This window comes from Meriones unguiculatus, chromosome 12, assembly GCF_030254825.1.
Source record: "Meriones unguiculatus strain TT.TT164.6M chromosome 12, Bangor_MerUng_6.1, whole genome shotgun sequence".
Classification (NCBI taxonomy): domain Eukaryota; kingdom Metazoa; phylum Chordata; class Mammalia; order Rodentia; family Muridae; genus Meriones; species Meriones unguiculatus.
In genome coordinates this window covers 11,574,744-11,588,690 of record NC_083360.1, presented here as the reverse complement: position 1 = coordinate 11,588,690, position 13,947 = coordinate 11,574,744, and the positions used below count along the sequence as shown (strand labels likewise).

At 42.3% G+C, this 13,947-nt stretch overlaps 1 protein-coding gene across 2 annotated transcripts in view; it reads left to right on the top strand.

Moving 5' to 3' along the window:
* The first annotated feature begins 220 nt into the window (after positions 1-220).
* Rbpj (recombination signal binding protein for immunoglobulin kappa J region) overlaps positions 221-13,947 on the top strand; it is a 75,295-nt gene continuing 61,568 nt past the window's right edge. The window contains exon 1 of one of the 2 annotated variants that reach the window (XM_021644302.2): positions 221-392. In XM_021644302.2, the coding sequence (XP_021499977.1) occupies positions 373-392 (20 nt within the window). In that variant the 5' untranslated portion in view covers positions 221-372. Of the gene's footprint in view, positions 393-769; positions 10,570-13,947 lie in introns of those variants that run through there. The other variant, XM_021644303.2, reaches the window with a different exon arrangement.

Below are 13,947 nucleotides of genomic sequence, written 5' to 3'. Positions count from 1 at the left end.
GGTCCTCGGCCCCGTAGTAATCCCCTCCGGTTTTCCTCAGTCTCCACGTCCGTCCCCGAGGGCGCGTCCCAAAACCCGGATAACCGGAGCGCTCCCCATGGACCGCACGGAGGGCTTGCCCGCGGAGGCGCGGCGTGCGCATGCTCCGACGCCGGGGTAGGTTTCCAGGGAAGGCGGCGACCAGGCTCCCCTCAGTCCGCGGGCGGCGCGAGGCGGCTGGCTCCCGGCGGCGGCGGCGGAGCGGGGGAAAGCGGCGCGGGGGCCGGGTGGCAGCGCTCGGCGCGGCCTCGGGAAGGGGCGGGGGAGCGGAGCGGGGAAAGTCGGCGGGGGGAATCTCGCGAGGGTTGGAGTTTTGGCGAGAGTTTGTGGAAGATGGCGCCTGTTGTGACAGGGTAAGTCTGAGGGGCCAGCGAGCGCCGGGGACCGGGAAAGTTGCGGGCGCCCGAGCGCCCGCGGCGGGCGGCGGCCCGGGGCCGCGCGGCGCGCCGGGGCTCGGGGGGCGGCGCGAGCGGCGGCGCGGGGGCGCGGGGCGGCGCGGGGCTCGCGCGGGGCGCCGCGGCGGAGCGGGCTCCGGCGCGTGAGGGCGGGCGGTGACGAGGCCGGCGGCTGCGGGCGGAGCGGGGCCGGCGCGCGGGGCCGTGGGCGTCCCCTCCGCGCTCGGGCCGGGCCCCCCGCGCAGCTTTGTTCCCCGCGGCCCGCGTCGCCCGTCCGCCCCATCGCTGCCCCCGGCGCCCGGGCGCTTTGTCTGTGCGCGCTGCCCCCCGCGACTCTGCCCCCGGCCCCTTTGTTTCGCCGCACCAGGCGCTCGGTGGGCACCGCTGCGCGCCCCGCATCCCGCCCGCATCGCCGCTCCGCGTCCTCCCTCCGGCGCCCCTTTGTTGTAGCCCTCTCGTCGGTAGCCGGCTGACCTGCCACAGCCGTGGCACCGATTCCTGCCTTTCTCTTTCTTCCATTGTCTTTCTCCTGTGTATCCCCTCTCACCTTTTTTTCTGTTGGGTCCCTAGTCACCCCCAGAGGCTTTGTCTTCGCTATCTAGTGGCTCATTCTCGTAGCATCTCCTTCCCCTCGCGTCGCTGCTTGCTTGATTTATCCACTGCCCACTGTGTCTGTCTGCTGAACTGTCTCAGCCCCGGGGACTCCATCTGGTGCTTCTACGTGCACACAGACTCTAAGGTTTGCTTTTGTTGTTTGAGTCTGGAAGATTCTTGGGGATACTTAAGTTTGCTCTTCCGCTCCCCTCCTTTCCTCCGCACCCCTTTCTTCCGTGATCATATCCCTCACCCCACATCCATGCGCCTTTCTCTTGGGATTAAAACGACTTCAGTTTTCTTTGCCATCTTTCTGTGCCTGTGATTGTTTTGCTTGGTAACAGTAACGCTGGCAAAGATCTAGATTTCTTGATGGTTACTTCTCTTGCACCCGCTGTTGGCTTTTGACGGCCCAGGCCGAGGGCATCCGCAGTAGCGTCGCACCTGGGTTTCCCTGAGGGCGAATGGGAAGGGTGTATTGTAAGACTGTTAGAGGTGAGCACAAAGGTGTTCTTTTTTTCTCTTGTTGGTGTTGGAGAATTGTTTCAGTTATTCATAGTGGATATTCATTTGATGTGAGTAGGAGGTTAGTGAATTTTGATGCTGAAAACTTGTGATTGTTGGGGTGGAGAATTTTATCATTTTTTTTCTGGAATCTAGATTTAGTTTTATTACTTTTCTACTCCTGCTTTATAGCGAAGAGACATCTCGTCTGGGAATTGATAAATAAATGGTTTGCTTCTTAATAACTTAAGTGAGTTTACCATTTTTGATTATTTGAATTTGCAGTTTGTGCTTTTTACTTGTGTGGGTATGTGGCAACTCCTGTTGGGATCAGGTGCCAAAGAGCGGAGCGCAGTTTTGGTTTGAATACTGCTTTTAGGATCTTTGTGGAATATATTAATTACAGGCAGTCAAAAGACAGTGATAGCTTTTAGTTTGCTTAATTGAAAGGTACTTCCTTCTGTTACGGCGGCATTAAGTTTTCAGCTGTTATTGTTATGGTAATATTAAGAGCTTGGGGTGCTGGCTGGGGGCGTGGTGTAGGGTATTGTATACTAATGGCCTGAATTATTGTGCTAGAAATAATGCATCAGGTTGTTAATACTGAATGTGTTATTCCAGAGGTTTTGTCTGCTGGTTGATCACTACTTCTAGAAGATGCATTACCCATAAAATCACTCGCAGCGTCATCTCTGTAATAAAGCTGTACACAAAGGGCTGTTGATGAGGACATAGATGGTGAGGTCTAAGGAATGCTAGTACTCTGGAAAGCCTTTATGGTGATTAGAATTAATAGGCTGAATATTTTCAGGGGAAACCAGATTTTTAAGAACAATACATGAAGGTTTTTTAAATGAGAATTTGCATTTGTCTCATACTTAGTGCGTAACTCGAGGTTAACATTAGGCACACTGGTTCTGATTGTAAGCATGCTATAAATGCTGTATAATAATGGAATGTAGTTTGCTCTGATTTGTGCATTTAAGAACGATCACAAAGACGCCCTAAGTGAGCTGTACAACTTGAGTTGTGTTGTTTCTAAGCATGCGAGAGACTTCTATAGTTTATCTTAGCCAAAAGCCTGAGCAACGATCATGTAAGAATTTTCACGAAATAAAAAAAAAAAAACAACAAAAAAAAACCAGTGCCTTGACTTAGAAGCGTATTTGGAAATAGAAATGAACTGTGGCTGGGGAACTTTTTGAGTATTGACTATTTTAGCTTTAAATTTATTATCCCCACATGTTTGAAGGGAAACTATGAGTCTGGCTCGCAGAATTTTTTAGATTTGTTGTATTACATACTTTTAGGCCTCCAGTTTTAAACAGTTAAATTTATGTAAATGTTACTTCTTTCCATATACTCAGAGATTACTCCTACTGTCTCTTAAATTGGTAAGATAAACAAGGAGAAAGCTGCTGTTGCCAGATGTAATTCATTAGATAATCTTTGGCATTAGAAGAAAATGATTGTTTTAAAGTTCTTACATGTTTTAATTCTTAGGGTCACTCATTTTTAGAAATAAGACTTGGCCTGAAGCGTTATTTTGCATTTTGCTTCCTCCTAATACTAAATTCATGTTACTTCAGCTAGGGGCAGTATTTTCTCATGGATTGACTAAAAGTTGTTATTTTTGGCGTTTGGCTTTGTGATTATTCCCCAGTTACTCTGTCTCCTCTGCCAGTTTCCTAGCTGTAGAATGGGACTGGAATAACTTGCCACACCTGCAGCGGTGTGCCCTAGAGTGTGCAGAGCCCCATGGGTGCTTACGGTCTAGGGACTGCCACTGAGATGAGCTGATGTGAAGTAGGTCAGATTTTATACGAAGTCAAGTGAGGAAGTTATGGACTAAGTTCTTGGCAGCTTAGTGACGGTGGTAACAGTGGAATGAAAGAAAAATCCAACTGTGTTGTATATGTAAAAGATACAACTTTAGAGGACGAAGATCAAGAAAAATAATCTTGTATAAAAGATTGAAGATCTACCAAACTAAAGTGTAATGGCACATTGTAAAATTATGGGATGCCGTTTATGGATTATTGCATGTAGTAATACTTTTTGTAGTAATACTTGTTAAAAGACAGTACAAATGTTTTCCTTGTACTCTTAGCCAAGCCTAATAATAGTAATGAAAACGTTTCTATCTACCTTATATTTTTTGATGTTTTGTCATAAGCTTTGAAGAATATTTTCTGACCACTAGGACATAATTAGACTTGGCTCTTGCTTTTAGGGAAAGGTTTTTTGTTTTTGCGCTTGGGACATTCTGTAGATACTTACTGATGAAACCCATTGCTCCTTTATTCTGGTAGCTGATAGTCAGGTGTCATCTGGTTCCCCAGTTAACATTTCAGGCTTCTTCTCTCATTACCCCTTCATTATGGACTGTTGCGCTGTGCAGACTAGGTTGCCCTGGTGCTTAAGGCACTCCTGCCGAAGCTGCTGCCTAGGTTGCCCTGGTGCTTAAGGCACACCTGCCGAAGCCTGTCTGTGCCGGGACTACGTGTGTGCACATAACTGAGCCTTTACTTTTTTCTTTTCTAATTACTAAGAACTGATAATTTTGTTTCTAAACAACCCCTTTAATCTGTCTTCATCCTTAATGCCATGCTGCGTGCTGACATCATCTCACCTATCTTACCACAGGCCACTCTCCCCTTCTAGATTCACCTCTAGATGCTCTAGCTTCCCCATGGCAACACCAGTGTTTCTGAATGAACAGCTCTAGTTTAAAAGGCTTTCAATGGCTCCCCCTACAGCCTCCACTAAGGGATGCAGCAAGCTAGAGGGCTTTGAAGTCATAGGATTTGTTCTGTGCTGGGTTCCAGTTCTGTTTTTTTCCACTCAAAGCTCTGTATCTCTGTATCAAGCTGGCCTATCCTTTCCTGTGCCATCAATTGCAAGATAATTATTCCTAATTGAAAGTGTTATGAGGTAAAATGAAAGCAGTTAATAGAATTCAAGGCACATACTTAGTGCTTTAGAAAAATCTTTGCTAGTGTTTGATAGTAGTTTCTCCATAGCTATTTCATAGATACCCTCTTCAACTCAGATACCCTCTTCAATTGTTCCTTCATCTTCATGCTCATATTTAATAACATATTTAAGTTCCTACGTAGGCCCAGCAGTTTAATGCTTCCTTGAATTTGAAAATAGGTTCTTTGAGACTGAGGTCAGAGAGTAGTCTAATTAAATATATCAGGCTAGGTTTCATGTCCCTGCTATGTGTCATAATTCTCTTGGAAGTATGTTGCTGAGTTGTAGTGTAATTATTATATTCAAACACTGTTAGTTACTTGGTGGTAGATACCATTTCCTTTTAATCATTTATATATTATTCTCATAAATATGTCCAGTATAGAGAGCCAGCAGCTATCTATCTATCTATGGACAGGGTCTCTGTGTGTAACAGCTCTGGCTGCCCTGGAACTCTTTCTGTAGACTAGGCTGGCCTCAAACTCACAGAGATCTGCCTGTCTCCTGAACACTGGGATTAAAGGTATGTATTACCATGCCTGGCTCCAGAAAAAATTTTAAGAAGATTTACATTTGAAACATAAACGTAACATGGCTGTATAGTCTGAATTTAGTATATATTAATTTCTCTTGTAATAAGATACTCATGTAGCTCTCATTTATGGTTTTATTAGGAAACTTGCTGATGTGCCCAAAGGAATTGCTGTTTTCAGCCTCAGTCTGTCACATACTGTTAGAAAACAGTGAGGCTCGTGGAAGTACCTTTTAGATGATAGAAAACACTGCTGTAAATTGTTTTTCCAAGAATGACAAGTGTAAATTTCACATTGTGATTTTATGTGGTTGGTTATCAAGTATTTCTTAAAGAGGAATTTATTCAAAGACAAGATTTTTGGCCTGGGAGATAGCTTAGAATATAAATTTGAGTCCCAAATGCTGGCATCCCAACCCTGGGAAGTTGATGGTGAGATAGTGGATCCTTGAAGCCCTACTGCTCAATAATTCTAGTCACCTTGGTAAGAGGTTCAGGCCAGAAGGGGGTGGGGGGAAACCTTAGCTCAAAAAAAAAAAGGAACAGGTGGATAGTGCTTAAGGAATGATGCCAGAAGTTGTCCTTTGCACTCCACATATTTACACTTAGGAAGACACACCCATCTCTATAGCTCAGGCTGACCTCAAACTCATGTTCTTCCTGAGTGCTGAGATTATAGATGTTACCACTATGTCCGACTGGTTCCATGATTTTTAAGTGTTTCAATTACTTCTTAGATGGATAAAATTGTACATAAAATCTTAGGGCACTGTGTACTGCCTTGTTTTTGATCCATGCCACATAATTAAATTAATTATCTACAGGGCAGCTCATCTTTAGGAAAGATTACTTACTAGTAATTTCTTCATCAGATTCTGCTTTTGTAAAATAGGGAATTACACTTTCATTGTATTTGTCTGCACAGGCACATTGTGACTGTTTTATATGTGAACTTACAAAGGTCCAATAAAACAAGGTGTAAGTGATTTGTAAGTAGTAAAATGTGGAGCTCTTTTACTAAGTCAGTTCCTTGGTAACCTTCCATGTACAAGGCTCAAGATACACTTTTCTACTGCACCCTGTGGTTTGTGGGTCGTGTTTTAGGAAGGCAGCGGTGTGTGTTGTACGTAGGACCGCAGCCATTGAGATAACATGCTTTGACATTATAAGAGGCATATTTGCTCAATTACTGTTTCACAAGGGATGTTGTCATTAGTCACCCCCAACTTTGGGGTTTACTTCTTGCTGCTCATGGATTTGCTTGGACAACCACAGTAATAAAGGAATGTCGACTGCCCAGCTGCTGCTATCTTTCAGACACTCTGTCGGCAGTTCTGGATGCCTCTTAAGACTCTGGCGTTACATCATGTGGTTGCTTATGCCTCATTAGGCCTGCTGCTGCTGCTTTGGTGAATGAAGTGATAATCTGATGGTCTGAAAAATGTATTTTTCAAGCATACATAAGAGATTTATGGGGATGGGGGAAGTATAAGTGATAGTAATTTTCTATTTGTATAAATATTTGTGTAAATTTGTTGGGTTGAGAAAATGCATAGAGGTACACACACAGCATCTGTTTAGTCAGATTGGTGAGTTCAGGCAATATTGGGAATAGTTAAACTATTTAGAGCTTATATACAAAAATAAAAGACAACCCATTTCTTTTTTTATTACCATTTTTATTTATTTTTATTTATTTTTTTTATTTTATACTTTGTATCCCAGCTGTAGCCCCCTCCCTCATTCCCTCCCAATCTCACCCTCCCTCCCTCATCTTCTCCCTGTCCTTTTCCAAGTCCACTAATAGGGGAGGACCTCCTCCCCTTCCATCTGACCCTAGCTTATCAAGTCTCTTCAGGACTGGCTGCAGTGTCCTCTTCTGTGGTCTAGCAAGGCTGCTCCTCCCTCGGGGCGTGTGGGGGGGTGTCGAAGAGCTCGCCATTGAGTTCCTGTCAGAAATAGTCCCTGTTCCCCTTACTAGAGAACCCATTTGGACACTGAGCTACCATGGACTATATCCGAGCAGGGTCCTTGGACAACCCATTTCTTATGCATTGTATTTGCAAAGGCTTGAACTGAAAGTGCTTTTTGCCTGTGATGGATGTGAGAGAATACACCAACACTAGAAAATCACTGTCAAGATTTCTATATTCCTTTAGTATGTTTAGTTTATACTAGAGCTGATTTGCATTGTTAATTAGATGATGGTCCAAGTTGCTAGAATAAATTTCTCATAAAAGTGTCCTATAAAAGTGTTATTTTGTAAACATGTTAGAGAATGTAATAGAAGCAGACTGCATTATAAAGCATGAAACCAGTGTTATAGGGACTTGTAAGTTCTGAATATACTAGCTTTAGACTGGTTTGCATTGGAACAAAGGTATTGTCTCCCCTTTCTGCATACTCACGAAAGTCTTCTGCATGCATACTGGTTCAACTCAGATTTTTTGGTTCTAGGTGTTAGAATAGTTTCCACACCAAAACCCAGTTAATTCTGAGTTTCTAATCTTACACCAGTTGGAGTAAGCAGAAACATGGAGTCCCAAGACATGAGTAACTTAAGGGAAATAAAGCTAGCCTCCCTTAACATGTTTCATTGAGAATGTATAATAAAGAGACAGTTATTGATTGACCACTACTAAGTAAAGGACTCCAATGTGATAGTCTTCTGAAAGTGTCCAGCATGCTGTGTTGGATATGATTTAGTGGGATAATTATAGTTTAATTGTGATAAATGCTGAGATGCATGTATAGTGTTTGTAGGGACACTGGTGTCATTGATTATGTTCCATTGGAGGGGTGTTAGTGGGGAGTTTTAATTAAGCCAGAAATGTGGTTTGGGCTCTTTGGAGATACTTGTCAAGCTAAGTCAGGAATGCGTAGAATAGGTGCAGATTTTAGCTGATCAAGGGCTGGTTGTAAAGTGTAAAGTAGATTGGAATTGATGGTGATCATACAGATGTAATAGAGGTTCATTTTTGGGGTAGGACTAGGAATGGAAAGGCAAAACAGCCCTTTTCTGAGGTATAGTAGAATAAGAAACTGGAGCCAGTGTGTTGTCTATTACTAAAGTAGATCTGTGGTAATGAGCATGTTAGCTAACTTAAGTCTTCATGGTGTTGATGTGAGGATTGAACACATTAAGGGATATAAAATACTTGGCTCAGTTTTGGAAGTAGATGCTTGAGAAATAGTTTAATTTCCCCCCTTTTGTACTATGGAATTTCAGATAATGAGAGGGGGATATGGAAGGGAAGGAAGAAAAAACCTAAATTTTTGAAACCTGATTGTTGACATAATCAGAACTGGAAGAGTCTGAATAAAGTGAATAAATTTAAGAGAACCTATATATGAAAATGTTTAAGTTATTTAATATCAAAATGTTAACCCACACATATCTCTACTACGACAGTTAACATTGTTCTGTAGTTGTAGATTTGTCTACTCTTTCTGTGACTTCCCAGAACCATTTTATTTGCCTTTAATAATGACATAGACTATTTTCCAGATTACTACTTGCTGTATAAATGGCCTGAAAAGGAGTTAGTAATATGTGACACTTGCCACTAGGTGGCAGTTGGTCTAAGTGATAAACCTGGCATTCTGCATAGAGTCGATTTTTCTGCTTATATGACCCACATAGAATTTGACTCTTGGATTATAGTCACCATTCTGCATTTCTGAACTGTACTGTTTGAAGTGGGACATATGAAACATATCAACTAGAAAACCCAGATTGTTAAAAACAATAGAAAACTGAACAGTGTTAGACTGTGTCCCATAGATTATAGCCTTTATTGTAGGAGGCTTTTGTTGGTAAGACTGTGAGTGGCTTTAGAGGAGGACAGGCTGGTGTGGCAGTGTGTTTCTTGGAGTTGGTAGAAAGGTGATGAAAGGTGGTCTGCCTGACAGCGACTGGGTTAGGATTTTTTTAACCCACCTCCTTACCCCAGTTCTGTATGAGTTGTATATGTTGTATGTAGAATCCATTAGATTCAGGGAACTTAAGAGCTAGAGAAGATCTTACTAATTTCATGTTCTAAAATCCTCATTTTATCACAGGCAGGTTAGGTAGTTCACTGGTGGTTAGACTTGACTGAGATGCTTCTCATTTGGTGGGTTTGTGAGTGTGTGTGTGTTTGTGGGGAGGTGCTGTATATGCTCGTGCTTTCACTCTTTATTAATGCTCCTAGATCTGTTACTGTGTCCCGTCCTTTATTTGTGTGGACCAGTAATGTAAGCAAGTTGTCCAGCATCCAGTAGGGTGCCACTGCCATCAGTGCTGTGCAGTTGTCGGTTCTTCCTCCTTGGCTGTCATCCTATTTTTGTTTTTATTTATGTTTTTGAAACTGGGTCTCAATGTGTGGTCCGAGTTGGCCTTGTTGGTTCTAACCCAGGCTGCCTGCAGTGCACCGCCGTCCTCTTACCTCAGCCTCCCTCTTGCTGGGTTTACAGTCCTGTAGCACCATACTTTGTTTTTTTGTATTTGAGACAATTTGCACTGTAGCTTTGTGAATGCACAGTCAGGTCTCCAACTTATCCATCTGCCTTAGTTTCCCCAGTAGTGATTTTATGGGCATGAGTCAACATATCCAACTGAAGTCGTCTATTTCAGACTGGCTAAAGTGGCCTCCTGGGAGCATGGTCTTCTTACCCACTGAGACAGTTACTTCTGCCCCCCTCCTCTCCTCTCCACCGTCTTACCTACTTTACACCTGGCTGTCCCTAGAAGACAGAAGGGCAGAGGGTGAAAGAAAGATTTTTGCGCATGGGAAAAAAGATGCTACAACTTAAAATTTTATGCTGAAAAGCTGACTGGCTTATAAACTTGATGATGAGCACGAAGCCATTATTCTGGTGTATATGCTAAGACAGTACTCTTAACCATGGAGTTATTAAATCTTTTGACTGTCATCTCTTCTTATGACGATGTCAAGGAAGTGAATTAAATTCATTTTGGCATTCAAAGATAGTGGTGATAGGATTTGGTAATTCACTTACAGCTTAATAATGAATGTCATTATTTGATTAAATGGATTGCTGGTTCACTGGTGTAACTTCTTTTGTGAACAGTCAAACCGGAGTAGCTGCCCCTTCCAAGGATTATTTCATGAATATTGGCAGTCCATTCTTTAACCTGGTCATCTCTGTGCATTTTGCATACACAGCTTAGTGACATGTCATTTATTTAAACCTATAGTTTCTTATTTTAACTCCTGGAAATTGTCAGTTGGTAAAGTAGGTGCTTGTTAAATTACATAAGAACTCTGTAGACCAGGTTGGCCTGAACTAAGATCTGCCTGACTTGTGTTCTGAGAGCTGGGATTAAAGGTGTTCAGCACTGTGCCCACCACCGCCTGGCTGAATTTAAACCTAGATTTGTATGTTCCTTATGCCTTGGCTCTTTCCTTAGTTACTTTGTAAAAAGAAACTGAACCTTTCTTTTTCTTTCAAACCACTGGCCTTGTGCATTGGAGTCAAGCATTCTGCAGGCCACCCCTGGGAGCTTTTCTTAAGGACTAATGTCAGGTCAGTATGTACTTGATTTTTTTTCTGGTTGGAAAAATTCTACCAAAAAAATCCAAAAACAACTTATATAAGTATGTCTTATATTGTGAGCCATTGTAGTTTCATAGCAAGAAATAACGTGGTAATAACATGGTAATATTTCTGAATATGGTCTTGAATTTTTTTATAAATGCAACTGTTAACATTTTCTTTTGTATTAAAAATGTCAACAGCTAGCCAGCAATATTAAACAAATGAGGGGCCCACTGAGAGATGGCTCAGTGGTTAAGAGCACTTGTTATTGCTTTGGACCTGGGTTTGATTCCCAACATCCATAGGTGGCTCACAAGCATCCTGTAAATCCAGTTCCAGAGGTCAGTGCCCTCTTCTGGCCTTCATTTGAACCAGGTACAAGTGATGTACAAACATACCTGCAGGTGAAATAACCATACAATGCAATAAAATGGTGATAACAAAAAGGTCAGGGAGACCTTGACAGAGTCCTCAAATACAGTCTTAAAAGTACAGGTAATATCTATCTCTGCCTCATGGAAAGTTGAAGGTTGGAGTATCAGCTTCATATGCTGTAGTTGGATTGCATTTCCCCACCCTGTACTGACTGGCTTTGTATTTGACTTTCCTTTGAATCCTTTTATGCTCCTCTAGGGGAAGGGCAGTTAACCGGGTTTAAGGAAATGTGGTAGGATACTCTAAGGAAGGGCGATGCTACTCTTTTCTATTAATTCCTATAAAACTAAATCTTTCTAGAAATGCATTTAAAGTTATATTTGACAGATTAGTGTTTATACTAAAAAACTCTTGAAGTAACAGTTTATCTTTAAATTTACTATTTACAAAAAATATAAGATGACAATGTCAGGCACTGTGGATATGCTGTTTCATTAGATAATACTTTTCTACTTTGTGTTTTCAGATCTATCCTCTCTCCCCAAATCTTGAAATAATTCAGTTTTTTGCTTGCAGACCAATTTTAGGTCCTGTAATTACTGTGTATAGTTACAGGATAACCTTGGGTGAGAGTGAGTGACTTGCTTTACAACTTAAATTTTCCTCTCCTGGGAAACGGAGAAAGAGCATAGAGTTCTTTTGAGAACCAAACACACTGCAGAGGGCCTGCAGCATGAGGCTGGCCCCATGGAATTGCTTATGTCCATCTTTTCACCTCCTATTTCAGGTGCAAGAGCGGCTGCCCTCCCCTGTCTTGGTTTCCTGTTTATACTCCCTCATTGTTAGGGGTGTTCATTCGTTCGTTTGTGCGTGCGTGCGTGTGTGTGTGTGTGTTTGTTGGTTGCTTTTATTGACTACAGTGGCTTTATATTCTTGAGTGACTACAGTAGACTCTACTGCTTGTATATGATCTTTCCTTTGATATTCCTCTTGTCAAAAATAATAAATTATGTCCCCGCTTTGCTTTATGTATTACTTACTTTGTGTCATTACTTTTGGTGTTAGTTAGATCTGTATGTCTAAAACTCCTGCTGTCTGGTCTGCAAAATGTCGGCCATCTCTTAAGCCTCTCACCCCCCACTGCTCCCTGGATGCATTATCGGCTGGCCGCTGTCTTTGAGCTATTCACTCCCTTCTGTTGTCATTCTTGTTTGTTGACCAGGTCTTTTCTTGCAGAGCAGTTTTCTCCTTGCTTACTGCAATTGCCTATTGAAGCCTGCCGCATCCTGCGGTTGGACTGTCAGTCACTGTCGTAACCACCCCCACTGCCACACTGCCACCCCAAGTTACTTCATTCTGTAGGTCTGTGGCTCTTGGTAGTTTGACCCTCCTTAGCATTGGGGGTTGTAGGAATACTTGTAAATTGTGTCCATGGATTTTGATTTGGCTTGTCTAGTTGTTGCCTTGTCTTGTGAGAGATTGTAAAATTATTGACTACCATTGCCATCCTCAAGTTCTGTTTTGGGTTTTTTTGTTTTTGTTTTTGTTTTTTCAAGACAGGGTTTCTCTGTGTAGCCCTGGCTGTCCTGGAACTTGCTGTATAGACCAGGCTGGCCTCGAACTCAGAGATCCTTCTGCCTCTGCCTCCCAGGGCTGGGATTAGAGGCGCATGCCACCATGCCCAACTGTTTGGAGTTTTTAAAAAGATACCAGACATATGAATTTACTATAAACCAAATCTCTGTGAAGTGTGTAGTTTCTCTATACATCTAAATCCCAGTCTTCAGAGATAGCTTGCTAAATGTCACTAGGATGAGTTTCTTTCCAATCTGGAAATAATTTTTTTTGGTGTGTCTAGTTACATACAGGTTTTTATGATTCTTCTTCTTTTTCTTAGTTAAAGGTTTTTATGATTCTTCTTCTTATTATTATGTCAAGGCAGGATCGTCCTCTAGCTAGGGCTGACCTGGGTTGCTTAGGGTTGTTTTGAGCTGCCATTAGTCCTTCCCCATTGCTCTGATTACAGGGTGAGCCACCATATCTGAGGTTTTTTTGTTTGGTTGTTTTGGTTTTTTGAGAAATGGTTTCTCTGTGAAGCCTTGACTGTTCTGGACTCACTTTGTAGACCAGGCTGCCCTTGAACTCAGAGCGATCGCCTGCCTCTGCCTCCCAAAGTGCTGGGATCATAGGCGTGTTCCACTGCACCTGGCCTGAATGTTTTTTTTTTGTTGTTTTTTTTCTTTTCATCTTAGAGATTTGAGTAAACTTGTATGTGTGTTGAATAAACTCAACACATCTGGTATTCATAATCCTACAAAACTAACAAAATACAACAATGAAAACTCACACAAATAACATTTTCAATGTCTATGTATTCTTTCAAACTTTAAACATTTAAGTCTCCTGGCACTCCCAAAGTAACTGATGTGCTGAGACGTAGATAGCAGCTGTAGAGGTGCCCTGCTCTGTAGGTGCCGTGTGTACAGTTGGTGAAGCAGCCTTCTGCACTTCTGTGGCATGCGTTGATATGCATAGGTGATCTTCCAGATCATGTCTTCTGTTAGTCCTCACTTGTGTTGCATAGATTGCATAGTGTTCATTTAGCACACATTGTTCTTCCACTTGGGTCCTTAAGCAGTATTCCATGTGTTGCTGTATCTGGGAAGTGTGGTTGCTCACTATTACTATATGTGTCTATACGTGAAAATGGAAATCGTAGCTGGCTATGGTGCCACATGCCTGTAATCTCAGCACTTTCAGAGGCAGAAGCAGGCAGATCTTTGTAAGTTTGAGGCCAACCTGGTGTACAAAGAGAATCCAGGACATCCAGGACTATACAGAGAAACCCTGCTTGAAAAACCAAAAAAAGAAAAGAGAGAGAGAAAGTGAAAAAAGTATGGATATTTTAAGGTGGAATTTCGGTTTTTCAGCTGTAGTTTTTGCCCATTTACATTTTATGAATTGTGTTTACATTTTTCTGTTGAAGTCTTT